The 20706-nt window shown below is 36.5% G+C and overlaps 1 protein-coding gene across 1 annotated transcript in view; it reads left to right on the top strand.

Moving 5' to 3' along the window:
* Window positions 1–20309, top strand: part of LOC118262144 (rho GTPase-activating protein 1) — a 35177-nt gene extending 14868 nt beyond the window's left edge. The window contains exons 3-9 of the mRNA XM_035573305.2: window positions 4733–4854; window positions 7311–7465; window positions 7760–8077; window positions 12994–13235; window positions 13329–13529; window positions 13787–13893; window positions 14711–20309. Of these exons, the coding sequence (XP_035429198.1) occupies window positions 4733–4854; window positions 7311–7465; window positions 7760–8077; window positions 12994–13235; window positions 13329–13529; window positions 13787–13893; window positions 14711–14881 (1316 nt within the window). The 3' untranslated portion in view covers window positions 14882–20309. The remainder of the gene's footprint in view (window positions 1–4732; window positions 4855–7310; window positions 7466–7759; window positions 8078–12993; window positions 13236–13328; window positions 13530–13786; window positions 13894–14710) is intronic.
* Window positions 20310–20706: the final 397 nt, after the last annotated feature.

Here is a 20706-nt window from a genome sequence, read left to right as displayed (position 1 = left end):
TAAAAATAAATGATTAAAGTGTGGGAGAGCCATTCTGCGGCACGAATGGGCCGGCTCGACGGCCTCACCGAAAACCGACGTGAAACAACGCTTGCGTTGTGTGTCGTTGTGTAAGTGAGGTTACCGGAGGCCCAATAACCCCCTTCCCAATCCCCGACTACCTAACAACCCTTAAATTTCTAACCCTCAAATGGTCGGCAACGCACTTGTAACTCCTCTGGTGTTTTAGTGTCTATGGGCGACGGCAATTGCTTGCCGTAATACATAAGCTCGTTTACCGGCTTATACCACAAAAAAATTAAAAGGACAATAATAGTTTATAATTAAACTTAATATGCATACTTAAATAAAAATTTTAGCAATTGTATCTAATTAAGCCTTTAACTGCGATCAGAAAACTATCCATAAGGCATATCCTCCACTAACGTAGGTCACCGGTGACCTACGTGGCAGTTATCGTGTTAAGTTCATATCGATACATTCTTATCAGTTGGAATACATCCACTTCTGAACAATGACGTTTCCCGTGGAAGAGGGTTTACTATACCAGCTAAAGACCGAAATTAATAAGTCCTAAATCTGGATCGATTTCGGTTTTTTACTTTTGACAGAAATTCGTAAGAAGAATTGTCAAAAATCGATATGAATCCTAAAATATTGGATTGAGTAAGTTAACAATAATGCAGATCCCATTGGACGTTAGCATCCACTGCTGAATACTTCCAGTTCGGTTGATTAGCCTTTGATTAGAAGCGACTAAAATTCAGTAATCTGTTTGCGTATACATATCTCTGCTTATCCCTTTGTACGTACGTTACGTGTGCCCACTTTACATTAGCAGCGCAAACTATAAGCTCCATACCAATAGGGGTCAGATCTATTCACAGCAAACAAACAGTTGACACAATTCCATTTTTAAACTAGGTTACTAACTTCACTATCGAAATATCCATACTTTGATTATTCTGGGAATCTCTTGTTCACTGAGTGGGAATAGCGTAACATACTGTCATTTCAGCATCATGATAATTTCAAACGTGTAAGCGAGCCTCCATTTGTCCTTTGCGCTACGTTGCGTCCGCGCACCGTCATTTTGCCATATGTCATATTATGCCCCATTAGACCATTGTGTCATCGTGTAGACGCAACGCAGAGAAATAAACAAATCGAGCCTCGCTCAAAATTTTTGCAATTTTTTTTTATTAGCATAAATTAACAACAAATTATTTTAACTTAAGGTACTATCCTTACAACATGTATAAGAAACGATCCAATGTCAATTGCTAGTGGCCGACAGGCGCCACAAAATTGCACTCTTCACAATTTCCCTGACATTGAATTTCATCTGTAAACACCGTAATTACCTACCTGCGTTCTAGTAAACAAATTAATTGTAATCATCCAGGTACTTCATCTTTATAGAAATTCTATGAAATAGGTAGTAAATGTCAAGCCCACTTATTAAAATTCTTTTGTGAGGAAAATAGTAGTAAATTTTCTAGAAAATATTTTCCAGGAGATTTATCGTGATATTCAAGGTGCATTTTACATTATTGGATAATAATGGGTGTTCGAGAGGGGGATGGTCCCCCCTAGTTTCCATGGAAACAGGCAGAGGTGGGATCAATGTCATGGCAACGGGACCTTGAATCCTGCATTTATGAGATATTTCTTGCTAACCTTGATTTTTTATTTTTTATCTCGAACTTGATATTGAAAAATAATCAAAGATATAGAGGAAGACATGGAAGGTTCAAGTGCACTTTACATTTTATTATATGAAAATGATTTTATTGTAGGACACATGCACTGATATCACGAGCCAACCTTGATCTTGACATCGCTGTGATCCTGATACCGACTCTCCTTTATTGATAAAACCAATAACAGAAAATTGTTATTGCAACAACTTACGAAAGACAATAATATGCTCGCGAACTTGTATTATATGATTTTTCAATGCCAATGTCAAATAAAGTGGCTTTTGTTTCTCTAAAACGTGAAGTTAACTTTTTATTGTTTAACTTTTAAGGTTTCTAGTTTGAATTCATGGAAACTTTTTCCAGGTTTTTCAATGACTTTGTAAGTCTTTATTATTTAGGGTTAGCGAGCTCCACTTGGGGTCCATTGAAAAAAGGAAAAACTTACTTGTGTTTATTATACTTTGTTCCTCGTTAAACAATACGTTAATTATTCGTCTTCGTAACAGAAACTTACTCGAACACGGTGAAACAAACATTGGATGTAATCCTTAAAGTATTCAAAATAAATTACGAAATGGATGAAGGGTCGATGCTTACGGGACGCGCTTCCAGTATCTGGTATGCAGTTTAATCAAGACAGGTCATTCAGATGTTACACGTGTAACCTAACTACACGTTTATTCCATTGCCATCAAGTTACTGGACGTTGCGTTAAGGGTTTTGCTTTTCTCACTTAAAATTAAAACCTTTTGTATATTATTACCTTTTGTATATTAGTGCCTTATTGAGAATATTGATTTACTCGCGTGGACTAATTGAAGCTCGACTAGTTTCAAGTCATTGAGACGTGCACGCTGCTCATATTAAGAGTCCCGTTGTTACTTGAAACTAGTAGAGCTTTTCTCGGTTAGTTCATGTGTGTTATTGCATAAAAAGAAACATTACTGTCGTACGCATTTGCGGGTCAGGTTGTTGTCCAAATATTCGAATACCAAGACGTTACATCTCTCCGGAGCTGCGGACTACCTAGCGGGTTTACCGGGGCTCCGGTTCGAAAAGCAGGAGTAGGAACGGGGACTTCCTCCTCGAAGACATTGGATGATTTACCCTCCTTAAAAAAAAGACGTTACATCTTCTAAAAAGCACTAGTAGCATAAACCCTCCTTTCTTTCTAATGACCGACATTGATAGTAGGAATCGATACATTTTATCGAACATATCCTGATGTTTGTATTGACCGTGAGTGAGGACATAACAAATACCCTTCAATTCGGTTCAAGTGTAGGTTGCGATGAACCTCGTGTCTCGGTGCCTCGGGCCAAACGGGTTCACTGGCTAGCCCTGAGACAGCAACAGGTTGTAGCTAGAAGGCTTGTACTACATAATTGATTAAAACTTCGGATGTGTGAAATTCTTGAGGCGATAGAAAAATTTGCTAGCGACGATCGTCTTAAAGAACACATAATTTTGGCTATTCCAAATTGGCTCTAGCCTCATTTTTGTGACTAAAGTTGTAATTGCCACTCACGCGCAGACGTTAAGCAAGTTTTCCCATATTTAGCCTCTAATTTGGTTATATCGGAAATATTTAACACCTGTACCTGGTAATCAAATAACTTTTTTTCGACTTTTAATAGTTCAGTAGTCAAGTTTTGTACTACGTGCGCACGCGTCGCTCACTTCGCGTCGACTAGGACTAGATTTTGGGCAGCTCGGTGTACCGCGGGCCGTTCTTTGCTCATTACATTACAGATCTAGGAATAAAAAAAAACATAGTTTTAACCTAGTTCAGTTACTTAGTTTTAAGTCAAATGTCCTTAGAGGAGTTGCAGCGGTTTAAGGAGATTGTAGCGGGCTTGTCGCAACAAATTTCAATATCTTATACACCGCGTGGAAGAAGTATGAAAAGCACCGTTAACATAGGCATCTAATACTGTGCAAAGCTTTTATATTTTCACTTCTTTCCCGTTATCAACACTGTCACAGAGTGGGGGGTATTTTTATTGATAACACTACTGGACATAATTATCATTAGGTACTGTTATCACTGGGAAATTGATACTTCGTTACATTGTCAGCTCGATGGCTACCAAATTATTTGTATCGCATGGCCACCTGCAATTTCATTTTCCAATCAAATTGTTGTTTGTTTATCATTTACTAACAAAGTCGTAGTGGGTTATTTTTTTTCTCTAATTATTCTTTTCTTGGTCTATCTTGATCGGAAAAAGCAAATCAATTACGGATGTTAATTTAAAGTCCAACAAGTCAAAATGGATTTGTTTTAGGCATTTCTAAAACCTTTTCGAAAGCACGTACATTGTTTTTTTTTTCTAAATGAATACCAACATTTGTAACCACCATTATTACTAACTTTTTTTTGAGCAGTGAAAATCTTTCAACGACTTCTCCCGCACTGGGTAAGGAGAGGATGTGTCTTACGGACTAAAAACCACCCCGTTCCTGCTCCTGATTCAACCCGTAGATATTTGTTATAAAGCTCGCATTTTAATTAAACCTTATTCATCAGCCACATCTTAAGCATATTATTACAACATTCGATTATCGTAATGACAATAATAATCCCAGGAAATACGTTACTACTCCGTGTACTACAAAGTTAACTTGACTAATTTATTATCCTTGAGGTATAATGTTATTAGGGCAAACAGTGACAATCTAGATTAATCTTTTTAAGTACCTAGTACGAGCTGGCTTGGTAACCCACAATCCAGTGCCTCTGCCGGTCTCCGAGTCAATTAACTGAGCATTAGTACGTTTAAAATGCTGGAAAATATTATTATCTATGTTGCACCGATTTTTTCTTTGTCTTTTCTATTTCTCGCTTTGCGTAATTCCGGATTACGTGTTGTTCAATACTGCGAACGGATAAATTTGTACTTTTATAAATGAAACAAGAATTAGCGCTAATAATGCGATGAAAACTGTACGGCTAGTACGGGGCCGGTTGACTTTTTTTAGGACATTTCTGTATTTCTTAGTTTTCTAAACTGACGTATTGTCCACAGCGCCTCTACCTCCAGAATTGTTGGACATACCGGACGATCTTCTAGAACGTTCTGCAAGTGACGGCACGATTGAGGAGAATTTTGAAGAGGAACTCGCGAGGGCACCCGAAGTTTATACAGAGGTATGTGACACTTACTTAAGACCGTACAACAAATGCTGTGATTCTATGACCCAAACATCGTTGTTCAAGAAATGGTGGTTCTAATTTTCTAAGTGCTGAATGTGTTATGTATAGATTTGTGTTTGTTAACCCACACATGCGACACAGACATTCCCAAACAGAGAGATCTAAACTAAGTTAGTAGATATAAATTAATTTAATAAATCGTGGTCGCACTACACCATCGCACGTGTAACGCAGTGTTGCGCGCTGCGGATTCGTTACACGCTACACTTCCAATCGGGAAGGTGAGACACCTACGCGCCACAAGTATTGTGCAATTAATAATTTAATATCAAAGTGTCCTTATACTTAACGCATTTACTGAGATTATTGTCATCTCATTCAGCAACAAACTTTGTTATCAATACAATGCCGAACAATATGAGATCATATACATACAATCCCTTAGCGTCCGCAGCGCTCGTCACACATGTATTTTAACTCGATGAAAATAACGTTTAAAATTCAATGTCATAAGTGTCTATAGGGAATTTGTTCGGGTCTGAAGCAAGTTAAGATGCAGTGTGATCTTGTTACCCAGTGTATATGAACGCTCAATACTAGATTAAAAGTGTTCAGTAAATACCGCGGGTCGGCTTTCCTGTTGGTTTGGTTTTCTGCCTCTCAGTTTTAATGATATCGCTGTTTTTGTATCCTGGTAAGGATCGAAAAGAATCGTTAATATTATAGTGATGTGCTAGAAAATATCCCGTTGTTATAAACGTCGAGTGTTTGTCAACTGGTTTCTTTCTATGTAACTTGCTTTGAGGTTTCAAAGTATCTATTTGTTATGACCCATTTTGTTCTTCATAATTAATAGCTCCATATTGGTAATAATATTCTCGGTGTTTGTTAGTCTCGCTAAAACTAGAGATTGGATGGACCGATTTGACTAAAATTGGTCTTTGGAATATTTATGGAAGTCCAGGAAAGATTTAAAAAGTGAGAACAACATGTTAGAAGCCGTACAACGTTTGCAGGGACTCTGTATTGTAGGTTATACATTTTTGACCAGTGTCATGTAATATCGGTTTCATTTTTTTTTTATTTATATTTGTGATCTTTATAAAAATGGACGTGACTAGCAAAAGCAGTAGGAGTCGCCCTGGGAGAACTTTATTCCCCCTAGACCTTTGCATCATCTAACCACAAGACAATCGGCGAAGCGCCACCGCTTCGTGGTAGATATCCCACCCACTCGCACGAAGCGCTTCGCTTCAAGCTTCCTTGTGCGAACTACTAGGGAGTGGAATTTTTTGCCGGAGTCTGTGTTTCCTGATGGGTATAACTTGGTTGTCTTCAAAGTCCAAGTGAATAGGTTGCTTATAGGCAGACGTGCTACACCGTAGGTCGCATCATCATAGCGAGATAGCGGCCAAACATCGACCCATCAAAGGTAAAAAATAGCGAAGATCATGTCTTCTCTATTTTTTACTTCGTTCGAGATATTCTAGAAAAATGCCCGATGCGGCGAAGCATTGTGAACCAGCGTGTCTGTATATATGCATGAATGTGATGGAAGCTGAAGAAGTATGTCAGAACCTTAATATGCCTACTCCATGGGACAAAGGCGTCAGTTTTTGTATGTATGCGTATTTATTCGGGGTTGGTTCCTGTTTGTTGATGTTAGTAATTTATATTTTAGTGCTGGTGTTATGATGAAGGGTTTGACAGAGATGTTGTTAGTTGCATAGCAGATTATAACCAAAAACCACATAATAATATTTTATTGGTATATGCCAAACACCTTATTAGGATTACATGGATTTTTATACTATACCCGACTCAGGGATCGAATCTAAAATTTTGCTTGGTAGCCCATCAAGGCTTTTCGTATATGTAAAAAATTATAAATGGAAAAAGATTGGGGTTTAAAAAATATTACAATAATCCACCGTATCTACTATCTGCTTACAAAACTATTTCTCATAATAATAGATTTCCCAAAATATACCAAACTTTTTCATACAACTCGGAAAGTTGAGCAGGAAGCGATAAGTTTGTAAGCTGTAGTTATTATAACTAGTCTACGTCGCGATGCACGATGCTGCTGAATTCGGCGTAGCAACTGCTACGAATTTCGTAGCCAGTTACAGCGGCCGTAGCGTTCGTTTACCTACGCGGCTACGCTACCTTTCCATTTTCTTATAAAGTCCTACATCTGCTCTATTGTACATTCACGAAGTTGTATTGCAAGAAAAAGTTTAAAAGAAAGTAATTTAAAAAAAATCAATGAAGAAATGTAAACAAACTACGCAATAACATCAACATTGACATTGAATGCCTGCGAAGGATAGCAAATTACCACCTGTTCTTGATCGATTAGTGTGCTACCTGTCTTCACTTTATGAATAAGAAATGGTAAACAATTAATTTTGCTGTGTAATAGTTATGAGGGTGAATTCATGGTTTAGATATCTTCGCTTGACCTCGAGGACTCGTTTGCGGAGCTCAACAGGACAGGACTTGTCGAGGTGGTCGGAGACGATGAGGTCGGACGCCGCATCATAGTTGTGTCAGCCTGCAGGCTACCGCCCAACAAGGAGTTACTACATGATAAGTTACTCAGGTACCACTTTTTAATATTATTAATGTTTAAACGAACGTACGTGAAGTTCTATCATAATAAAATTATACTTCGTCCTCTTAGATTAGCATCAATATAACACTTGTATTACCGCCCAGTATTCGCCATATTAGTGTTACAAGCGGCGAATACTCCGCGGTACTACAAGTGGTATATCGATGCTAATCTAAAAGGACGAAGCAGAGTATAATTATAAGTTCATCTCCGATACGCTACGATGTGATTTTATTATCACCAAATCTCTTTGGGCAAACAGTAACCGATGTATCATTGCAGATACCTCATGTTCACCCTGGATAAGTACGTGGAACAAGATTACAGTGTGGTATACTTCCATTGTGGACTGACCAGCAAGAACAAACCGCCACTCTCCTGGCTTTGGAGAGCGTACAAGGCTTTTGACAGGAAATACAAGAAAAATCTAAAAGCTTTGTACTTGGTGCACCCTACGAACTTTATACGTATAGTATGGCAGATGCTGAAGCCGGCCATCAGCGTTAAGTTTGGCAGGAAGATGATGTACGTCAACTACTTGCATGAGCTGCAGCAGTACTTGAGCCTGGACAAACTCTGCATACCCGACGCCGTCCTTGAGTGAGTACAACTTGTTTATACATTCCTACCTAAAGTGTGGCTACGCATGTAATCGTGCCGTATTCATGTGTAGAGGGCGCATGGCCAATCTGTTAGAGTGGACGTACCATGAGACTTGCGGAGACAATCATAGACGCATTAATTTAATTGTCGTGTTCCTCGTAAACTTGGGATGTTCGGAATGATATTGAATTGCTTCGTTTTCTTCCCGCCACCGGCACTGGCATGTGCATATTCTGTGCATGTATGTCGAATACACACCTGTCTCACATTAAATCCTCTTTCGCACCTAGACCTCATTCTGTGTTCGCATTGTACGCATTTGTAAAAGCACCATACGAGATGTAAGTAATGGACAAAAGATCGCAAGCCTCTTTCGCTATTGGCCATTGTTACCGACACAAGCCTCTTAGTTGCGAACTATTTCTACTACGAATATAATAAACATGTAGTAAGGAAGTGTCCTTAGTCGAGTACTTAGGGGGGGATACTTATTCTTTATAATTTTTCACTCAATCTGTATAGAGCTCACTTTTATTTAAAATTCTATTTTCTTAATCTCTTTTATAGGTCGGCGGTTGGTTTATATTTCGCGTGCAAGGCAATATTAACTCAGTTTGTAAAGTGTCCCTCTGCTGGACAGGTGCCTCTTCACATGGAGAAGGCATTGATCACCGCGCTAACTCGTTGACGATTTCAAACTTCTGATTGAACTTTAGTGCAGGTTTCTTCGCAATTGGTTTTCTTTGCCGTTCGTCAAGGTTGCCTTGATAAACTTTTTAAGTATTACACGTAACTTGAAAAATTTTCCTCCATACTTGCCAGGTTTTAAACCCGCTCGCTCATTCTTGAGACGCGGGCGTTTTAACCTGCATACGTCATCATACGTCTTCTTAGGCATAGGGTCGTCATTATGAAGGGGTCACATATTATAACACTCCTGAAAAATATTGAGTGTTACAATTTAATATGTTCACCCTTGCCCCCCTTTAAAAAAACGTTTAATTTTGTGTTACTAAATCAGTTTCCTAAACTGACTAAAATCGTGTATTAAAAAAGTAACTCGTAAAGCTCTACCTACCCTTTTAAGAAGTGAAACGTGCATAACATTGTTTTTCAAGCTCTCAATGTTCAACATAATTGTATAAAACAACGCTTTCTATAAATAATATCATAGAGGAGCATGATAAATAAAATAAATAATGAGTGCTAAACAACCCTTATAGATATAGGTAGGAAGCTAGTCAATGTTAAGATCGTAAGGCGGACGCAGCGCTCCGCTGTGTAAATTCAGCCGTTGCACAGGGCGCGCGCCGCCGCCCGCCTACGAAACAATTGCACCGACTTGACTTAGTTGACGGGCCGGTCACAACACTCTCGATCTTTGATCCCCTAGTATCATTTACAGCACTAACTCCAAAGCGCGAGGTTCGGTGCCGCGAAAAAAGTTTTTCTCTCTAATTGAAGTCAAGGAATAGGTCGAAAAAATGAAAGCCTTTCTATCTTGCTGCGGGTAGGTCAAGTGTTAAAAAATTAAAAGTAGTTTTTTTTTTAAATTTGGTGTTATAGTGCTTTGTGTGTGTGAGCTTTGTGTAATTTTTTTTTCGTAATTAGTGCTTTTTTAAATGTTTAGAAGTGATGTCCGTATTTATTTTGCCGTATAGTTATGTTTTAAAATTTCTTTTTCGTAGTGTTTTCTAGTAAATATTTTTGTTTTTCGTAAATAGTGCTGTAATTTCCTCTGAATAATTAACTGGGAGCCAGATTAGGTATGTATCAATTTATTAACTCTTAAATTATTTCATTGTTAAACAATTAAAATTGTGTTGATTTTATTTAAATCCGAAGGTAGTATCCATATAGTTTGCGCGACCTGTGGAATTATTTATTATGGAAAATGTGTGGATTGAAAATGTGCCTTATTGCAACAGAATAAGGAGCTTTTCTTTTACTGTAAAATAAAAGTGTGTCATAGCAATTTAAGCATGTTAAGGTCTTTGGGCCACGTCAATATTATCAAAGCCACTTGATTGCTCATTACAAATTAATCATTAGCATTAGCTGTAATGGTCTATAGACTTTTAAAACAGATTTTCGCTTCATATTTGAACAAATAGATAGATATGATACGTAATTTTCAATTATATTAGTACTCACATAGTACTCATTAAGATTTTAAGCAAAGGTGGTATGCACCTATATATCCGCGTATTTTTAATAAAAATATTTTTATTAAAAATGTGTACCGCGTATTTTTAATAAAAATAATTTTATTAAAAATACGCGGAACACATTTTATAACTAAAAAAAATTGAAATTCGGTATTCGTATTTTCGAATTCGGTTTGCTCATTGCAAGTTATTTATGTAGGATTTGTTTTCATTTGCAGTTTATTCTAACTCTATTTTGGAACATTATCACATCTAATTAGATACACAATTATTTGGTAAATTAATAATGTATAGATAAAATTGCAAGACCGCTATTAAGCTGTAACCATTTCTGACATGTCCATTAAATGAAATAATGTCACAAAAGTGTGATTGTTGGTAAACAGGCGAGTAATCGTTCAAGTTCAATGCTATGAGAGTTTTAATAAGTATCCAACAAGTTGGAGTGGACCGAAACTCCACCGCTGTCGGCCGCTGACCTACAGACCTCCTGCCCGACACTTTGTAGGCCACTATCCTGACCTTAGCTCGCTTTCACTTTCAGGAAAATGCTCCTACTCTTGGTATTTTTCACTATTTTCTTCTTAGTAATAATGTTTTACTATTTTGTTGCAAGCTATGTTAAACTTAAATCCTAAGTGCACATAATGTGCTCTATTAGCAGCTACTTAATTAATTTGACGATAAAAATTAAGATTAGGTGGCTTTACTACTAATTGCAGCCTCCGGCCAATAATTCATCCGGCCAATCTTAGTACGGATTAAGTCCAAATGAAAATGAAAAAGTAATAGTGGTATCGATGAACGATACTGCGTATTAATTTCCATTTAATAATTTCTTACCATAATTACAGAGTGACCTATTTCCAGTGCAGGATGCAAACATACACCCTGTACACCCGCACTACTACACGTACTTTAGAATCGAGATAAATCTATCCCTTATTTCCATGCGTTTAGTTATCATTTGCCGCGCGAGTTAATACTTCGTCTTAGTATTTTTACATAGTAATATCAAGAGTACATCTAGGTGATCGATTACACGATTGAAAGTTGAAGTCAAGGTGTAGCTCACCCCGTTGGAGGGACTAAATTATTCAAGTGCGTTATTGACCTGAATGTCGTCTGCCGACAGCCTGCGACCGGTGCAACACATTTATCCACAACTATTTGACCTGTCAATCAAGTAAAGCCTCGCGACGCGCAGAACTGCAAGGCCACGGCCCGCGAACTTCTCCCTCGGACCACAAGGGGTGGTCACTGTAATCTGTTTACAAACAAACGCAGCGTGCTCCGAGATTTGTTTGTTTATTTTGTATTGTTCCAGCGTCCGATAAGCTCCGTACTTTGTTTAGTACGTGTTACTTTACTACTGTAAATTGAAGTACAGTAAAAATGGAATTATTAAATAAATATTGAGCTCGTATTTCCCCAATAAATAAAAATATAATGTAGTAGAAAACTACTCTATGTTTTGCCACACCCCCCGGTTCACTTTCAATCGAAACTCTTCATTGCCTTCATTAATACATAGCTAGCCCGGCATGGTACACCAAGGTCGCATTGACACGTATGAGACTTGGTTACGTGGCTTTGTTTCTTCCTATTTTCTATCTCAGTTCAAAACAGTACTTGGTAACTGTTTCTTACAGCTGAAGAAGAGGAAACATTCGCATAATCACTAAAAATAAGTCACTCATTAATCAACCATCGAACATAACAATCATCAATACTGTTGTACGATGGCATTTAAAAGAGCTATCGATGCATTAATGAACATTAAACGCACATTTACTTCTAAAAAGTCCGAGAATTCTAAACCTAAGCGAGATCCGGAGTCCTTGCTGCCAGAGATTATCATGGATCAGAGACCGAAACCTAAACTCAACAAGATACCTAGTCGAGGAGATCATACACAAGAGTCCAACAACAGCGTTGAGAAACAAGGAAAAAAACGGGATCAACTTCCTCAGGTGTTCATTGTGAAGGAGGTGCCGGGTCCAACCAGATATCGGATTACTTCCGAGAATATTAAGACAATTGAGAAACCAAAACAGAAGTCTTCTGCTGTCCAGACTCGTGAAGCGGAACCATCGGACTTTCCGTCCGTACATACAGCCGGGAAACTGAGAAGAGTAAAAGGAACAGGCAAATACAGTCTTGAGGATTGGTTCGGCGCTAAAGAAGATTCAGCCACAATGACGGATGAGATTGATGAGTTGACGATGACGCGACGCCTGGCCCCGTTGGCCTTGGAAGAGTTATTTGGCTCGGAACAAGATTTAACTGCAGTCATTCCTGAAGTTGAGGACTTGGTGTGCCTGAAGCGCAGCGAGGGAGATTACTTGCCCTATGACAGTGATCAGGTGTTGGGCACTAGACAAAACAAATTTGATCCCGATGATTTGTTTGGTACGAAGTTGGACGAAGCGGTGGCGTTTCCCCTGATCCCTGAGGAGTTAGTGCGCATCAAACGAAACCGTAACAAGCCGATACCACTCCCCGTCATCATCGAGGAAGAACAAGACATCAAGCAGCGTGAAGCGGCTTGCTTTGCCGTAGGATACGAAGCTATAAAGTATTTAAAGCTCAGTGGAACACGAATTGCGTCATCTTCGCCTAATATCACTGAAAAGCGATGGTGTGTAGCCCAAGCAATCAAAGCATGCCATCCTTTTCTCTTAACTATACTTTCCATCACGTAGGCAGTGGTTTTATACCTTAATCACGGTGCGCTTGTTGTAGGTACGACAAGCTCTTGCTGTCCAAGAACCCGAGGGCTGCCGAGTCGGCTCGACAGAACACGGTGCCGGCGGAGACTTCGCCCATCGCGAAGTTCAATAAGAAACCGAAGAGCAGTCTCTCCCCGCCGCCGACGCAGCAGTTTGGTGTGTCGCTGGCGTTCATAAAGGAGAACAACACTAACATGGTCGGAGCTATCCCGCCCGTGGTACGGCAGTGCGTCGAGTTTCTGTCGCAGCCTGACGGTAAGAAAACAAGAAGAAAAGATTGATGACTTTTGACTTTAATTCATTCTATACCATGTTAGGCTGATACTTACTATTATTCAATGTTTCCAGCGTTAGAGACGGAGGGAATTTTCCGTCGCTCAGCCAACATGTCGGTGATCAAGGAGTTGCAGAGCGCCTGCAACAGGGGCGAGCCTCTTCAATTCCGCAATGACCCCCACAACGCGGCCGTTCTGCTGAAGACTTTCTTCCGGGACCTTGAGGAACCGCTGCTCACTTTTGACTTGTATGATGAGATTATGGATTTCCAAAGTGAGTTGAATTGTATTTTGATCCTTAATGCCATTAGCGTACTGTTTAGTTTTATTTAATTGCACAGCGATGCTATTGCTATTCAATTGCAATTGCGAATTGCACAGCAATTTTACTTTTAAACTAACTTAGTCAACTGTCAAAAAGGTTCTATTTAGCGTGCATATGCTGTATTTAATATTCTTTGTTCTTCCAGATTTCTATCATTACAGCAATAAATTAGTGTTTTAATATATTTTTTGTACTAAATGTTTCAGACTGGTCGCCGCGTGATAAGCCGCGAAAGGTTAAGATCTTGATTCTGGAGCGCCTGCCTCTGGATAACTATATGCTGTTGAAATACGTATTCCAGTTCTTATGGAAGGTTAGTATCACATTTTCTAATTATATTAAAAGTACGAATTATCACATACACACATCACACTCAAATATGGAACAACATTTTAAGGATAAGGTCATTAGCTATTCTCCTTGAAATCCTAATTACATAACTACTTGGAGTTTTACAAAGATTTTATATTTTTTGGAGTTTTACAATGGTTTTACAAAACACTACAAATCGAGTGCTTTTTAGAAAAACCGACTTCAACCTCCTTAAAACCTTTTTATCAAACTCGGTTCAGCCAATCGCGAGATAATCACTGGCAAACATACATACTTCCATTCCACACATATACAGATCAAACACAGAACCTCCTTCGTTTTTGATATCGGTTAAAAATATATAGATATGCAATAAAATAAAAAATAAGTGTGATAATTATTTATTTATTGCACTTACAACTATCATTACAGATACAATCCAATACGATAGTGTAGCCATCAGTTTTACAAGATATTGAATACTTATAATTGAATATTGAATATCGTCGCTTATATTGCAATTAGTTCTATGTCAAAAATAACGGGCTTACAGGAAAGTAAAAAAAAAACATTGTACTAAAAAAAAAATATACTTCGTAACATCAAAATGTTTATTAGCTAATAGTTTTTAAATATTGTGTTCTATTAAATGTGTATTTTGAATCTTTCATAAATATTTATATATAGAAATAAAACAAAAATATTTTTTTTTGACATTGAACAAATTGTAATATGAACGACAATATATTGCACTAACTCAAATACTCTAGACTTAACTTCTTAAATAAAGTTAATAACTTGATGGTCTCTCTTTCCAGGTGCAAGACAGGAGCTGCCTCAATAAGATGACGACGAGCAACCTCGCCGTGGTGTTCGGCCCCAACCTCGCCTGGCCACCAAACGGACAGATGTCGCTCCTGTCCATTGCCCCCATCAACAACTTCACCGATTTTCTCCTCTCCCACCAGGAGTCCATCTTCATAATCTAAACACTATAATATTGTATTACCTCCGATCCCCGAGGTAAATTCCACCCTATTATAATGTAGTTAAAGATGTATGTTTATCTAATGTTGATATAGATATGCCAAATTTTTGTTAGAACGGCGAAGTATAGAGAATGTTTACATTCGTTTATGAAATTACGGATTTATGGCGAGAGTCTAAAGTTTGAATCTCTTTATTTGCTTGCGCTTGTACCATTTGTAACTTTTTTTTTTATATGTCGTGTATTCATTGCTTTATATTATTTAGATTAGAAATTTTGCGCTTGGCTTGCACTCCGAAGTAGGGCGGCTATACAACATAATTTTAACAAGACTGTACGAACTTGACATGTTTGTACAAAGACGCTCAATGATCCACCTTGCTTGCCAAGCTGTTTGGGACGCGTGTAGTCGCCCTGTCTATGTTATAGTGTCTTTAAAAGTCTTCATAACTCTTATGAACTATATAACCAGCGAAAAGTTGTGTAATATCTTACACTCAAATTAATATTTAAAAGAAAATTTATATTCAATATTTACTAAATATACAATATAAAAGGCACTATATGCAGGGAATATTACAGCTTCTATATAATAAACAATAGTACTTTCATATCGCTTTACTTCAACTGAACAATAATATGTATGTACCGCAGTTGTCATTGGTCCATTCTCTCAACCGACCAATCATATTTTGCCAAATAGTTTAAATTAATCGGCCTTACTAATAAAGGTTGTGTTACAAAACTCTTATAATATATATCAACACTCTATTAGTAATATTACTATATTAAAATCTAATAATGATATCCGATCCAATGTCAATTCCATCCGCCATAGCACTCGTCCATGCTTATAATGCTTTAAAAGATCACTGTAATAAATAACAGCATAATTTATATACAGGACTCACATTGAGTAATAACAATCATTAATATATATATTAATATATACATAATTATATCTAATTTCATTAAACCCCCTTTTTGAGATATAACCGTCACTGGCAGATTAACTTGAACCTCAATTTACAAAAAATCCATAATCCGGTTGCGAAATAAAAGGAATTTTCTTATTCAATTCATCTATTAATTACTATATACATACACACAAAACAGTTAAATTCTTTATAATTCTTGATTTTTGATTAGTCTTATAGTAACTTTGTATACTCAGAAAAAAATGTTGTCTTAGTTTCTTTCCTCGCTTCGTATTATTCTACCAAAAGTAACAGTACACTTGCATTACCATACAGAACCATATAAGACTTTCAAATCAGATGTTTACTCTGTAAACCTAATAGAAATTCCCCTAGTACTGTTGCTTTATAACCTCATTTCCTCCAACAACTCTTTGCACTGCAAAAAGCAACAAAATTATAGTCCATTACGAATTTATGTATCGATTTGTTTATTTACTGTTTGTGTAAAAACTGTTTTCATTTATTTTAGAATGCTTATTAGCTTGTAGTCGCTTATAAATAAAAATTAATGTCTATATTTCGCACAAGTGTTAATCCCGGCTTCTTCCAAATTGTAATGTGTATAAATAATGTTTATATTATAGAAAAAAATATATTATTCGGTATCATTAATTCGCTTAGTAGAGCGATGCATATTTGGTGTAAAGATGTATAAAAAAGTATATAATTAAATACGATATTCAAAAAGATATATATACAATATAAACATTCCTAAGTGTTTGGCTTTACAACAAAAAATTGATGAATTTCCCACAGTAAACAATTAATGATGTTGTCACGTACGGAGATCTGAATTCATTGAGCAGTGGCAAATTGCATTCGGACAATTTTACCCGTTACTTATTGTTTATTAGCTTCCAACACTTACTCACTGCATTTATATACATCCATGCCTTTTATATTAATATTCCATAAATATATCATATAGAATGTTATTGTACCTGTTTTTAGTAACAGAACCTTTCATTCAAGTCTGGATTTTGTTACTAAACTGCACGCATTGTAAAGGACTGATAGAAATTAATGGATCTGATGTAAATACATCTATTATATATACGTAGAGCGGAATTCTTACGGACTGTAGTTTTTAAACAATTTGTAATTTTGTACCGAACCCTTAACATTTGCATCACTTCACTTATAAATAAATAATCTAAAATTAACACACAGTTTTGTATTTGTATGATCATAGAAGTACAACAAAGGTAATCAATGTTAAATATTTTTGTACTGAAGACGGTGATCGTTGTAAAATCTATAGTCCGTAAGAGCTTGTCAAACATTCTACAATATTGTAAAGGTTTTTACAAAATTTTGATAATGTTTCTCCTTTGTACTGTTATCATGTAGTACAATAAATTCATATTTAGTACCTATATTGTATACCTACGATACGAGTATAGTTATGAATATTAACAGATATAAAGTATATGTATGGGGATTTTATGGGGTAAATTAATAATAGTATCCCATGTACGTTTTAATTGTTATTTCTGTAGTTATAATGAAAGTAAGTTGATTTGGCATATCTGTTGTCCCTAAGATCATATCGTAATGTCCCACTACACCTTATTTTATTATGTTTTTAAAATTGACTTGTATACTCCGTGATACAAGTGAATTGTAATCTGTTTGAACGAGTCTTGCAATAATGCCGCTGTGGTTCATGCTACCGATCCGTAAATTGATAAATTATCCAAGTGCGATACTGGCCTCCTTTGTAACGGTTTATTGTGGGTCACTACTGCACTACAATGCAGTCTTACAGTCGCTCTTTGTGAGTAATTTCTGCGACTTCCTGCGATACCGTGTGACTAACCCGCGGTACTATCAACTTCTTATACGATACTCTGTTTGTGATAGAAATCACATCACGACATGCACAATAAGCACTCTCAAATTATATATCGATTAAATAATGGGACTATATACAATAGTTAAATGAATTGGCTGTATTTAAATGTGATCTTAGCATTCCAAACAAATAAACTGTAGCATATTCGTTACTATGTCAAATATATCTATATCAGAGCAACTATATACTTATTGTTGTTACTCACAGAAGCTTATAATATTATATCACATGGGATAACGTATTTATATTAAAATTAGTTTATAAGATTGTATACCAAAAATAACAAAGAATAGCAGTTATGTAGTTTTAAGACCACATCTTTATTAGTTTATTAACAAGTTGTAAAATAGTTGTTTAGTACACTCTCTTGTTTAGTATATGAACTGGTTTCTAATGTAATGTATGGCCAGTGTACCTGTGTGCTATTTAAAACAGATATATCTATATAAACACATTTTTGTTAGATAATTTCGTAGGAAAATGGAGATTTTGCTAAAAAAATATCTACGGACAGAGAGGAATGAGGTAATAATAGATTGCCAGGCAATGGGAGGTGATGAAACATTGGAACAATGGAATGAGTTTGTTGAGAGATGAAATGAGAGTAAATGCGGGAAATAGTGACAATGGTGCTTTACACTCTGTAATGTCGAGTAAAATTTCATCCTACAAAGCTCGACTTGCTATAATACAGCGTGTATTGACACCTACGCTTATCTATGGTGAGGATTGAAAGACGATGTAGTGACAAGGATTGAAAAGGGAATGTTATGATGTTTTGGGCATGTAAAAGGGATGGATGTAAGCAGATTTACGAAAGAAATATACAAGGCGGATATGAACGAGGCCGTCGGTAGAGGGCGCCCTAGACGCGCAAATAGCGACCAGATTTGCGATATATTAATGCAGGGCCAAAATCAAAGTACTCTTAACCGACGAGCATGCATGAAAAGACTGATGATTGTTGATAAAGCGAAAGAGGTGTGTGAGATTCGTAGCAATTGGTGTTCCATTGTCTCTGCCCCCATGAGACTGGCATGAGGTTATGTATGTAAAACATCTACAGCGCGCCTACGTATAGTATCTACTTGTTTCGTAAACTCTAAATGGCATAATTTCTCGTACCTTTTATCTCTATATTCCTATTCCCACTGTATTTTTAAGACGTTGAATTTATATTTTGTTCATTTTCAAGTGTTGGAGACGAAACATGAACTTTGTAAGTTAAGGAAGATGTGTCATATCGTGTAAACTCGCCGCTTGTTACAAAATCTGTATAACGTATAAATAAATAGCACCTAATGCGTAAAGCGAGCTATCTCTATACGTACAATAGGTACACACGTGTCGTTCTCCGAAGTTGATTATATAATCAGAGTAATAGCGGTCTGGCGGGGGCATAATCTTTCTATCAAGCCAGTTAACTCGCCAATTTATCACTCTAGTGCATAACTTGCATGACAGAATTGCCTATAGGAGATCACTTTGTATTCTTTCATATTTCATACGTTTGATTTATTTCTACGACTCCTGTATATCTCTATTTACATTTACTTTTTGAAAATGACTTTGTCATAGTATGCAATATCCTTAAACGTGCACTTTTGTATGTCTATAGATACTTGATTTACGCAAAACAAAGTGTAACGACCAGTGCCATTCGCTACGAAGTACCATACCCTTGGTGTCACAAACAAATTCCATGTTTTTGAGTTAGAATATAAAGATTTAATAATGTATTGTTGTAATAGATAGTCTATACAGAGATTTCCCCCATGTTGCAATGTTGATTGATTATTGCATCTTGTTTACTCGAAATGGCGATAGATGGCGTTTTGTTCAATTAACATGAAAGTGTGTCGGCGTGTGAGTCAGACTCTCGAACCGGTTTGTCGTGCACAATTTTAAAAATGAAAGTAATTGTACGTCATAATAATCACCAGCGCCAGCCTACGGTAATTGGTATCGCGATAGCGCTACACATGAACCGTTGAACAATAACCTAATTGAGATTTAGTATTATTTTCTGTAAGATTTTATTATATTTATTTTTTTATAGATAGTTGTCGTAATCATGAGGAAATTATTTTAGTTTAATGTACAACGAAGTTTATTTAGCACTTTATTTTTCATTTTGTAAATTAATATTGTAACCGGAAAGGGTATTTGTAAGATTTACCTAATTAATGTGTAAAGGATGATGTTTGTAGTAATTGGAACGGACAGTATGTAAGTTATGTTTCGTTGGACCTGTGGCTTTATGAAAGCTGTATACTTTCTAATAAAAAGTGTATTAAAAAGAAATATTTCAAAGTAAAAATAGTTCTTCGTAACAGTAACATAATAATACCTATCTGAAGTTGGACGGGTCGGACCCATCACACAATAGTGAGTGACAGCCTATTAGGTATTCGTCTGATAACCTCAATATTTGTACATTTTTTATTAGCAAGCTGGAAAGGAGATAACGTATTTTTTTTTTTATTTAATTTAGATCTACTTTTGTATTTTAGAGTTAATTGTTTAAATTTTAATATATAAATGTTAACAAAAGAAACACTGTAATAACTTGAATAAAATTTATTAGTATCATTTGATTGTGTTTTTATTTATTTTGATTGTGATTCATACAAACCTTGACTTCCCAAAACATTAGCTGCTGGTTAAAATAGTGATGTACCTTTAAGTGAAAATGTCTTAAAAAAAATCGTCTCATTATAATTTGACACCTGTCAAAAAATTACTAAATAGGTTGAGAATTTCAAATAAGTTTATATTCAGTATAAAAGGAATGAGAAGGAAAATCTCGGCCATTGCATCGCTGGTGCAATGCAAATAACAAAATGGGTTGTAGATTGATTGATTGCGGCGTTGATTTGATAATAAGCTGAGACCAGGGGCTAGCGTAGTTCAACAGCATTTGGAATCGAACTCCTTTTGCTACCTACTGGCTCAACGACAAGAATCTAATACATAGTAATATTATTTCAT

The sequence above is a fragment of the Spodoptera frugiperda genome, chromosome 25 (assembly GCF_023101765.2).
Source record: "Spodoptera frugiperda isolate SF20-4 chromosome 25, AGI-APGP_CSIRO_Sfru_2.0, whole genome shotgun sequence".
Lineage (NCBI taxonomy): Eukaryota > Metazoa > Arthropoda > Insecta > Lepidoptera > Noctuidae > Spodoptera > Spodoptera frugiperda.
The sequence above is the reverse complement of the archived record's forward strand: the minus strand, read 5'-3'. Positions and strand labels throughout refer to the sequence as shown.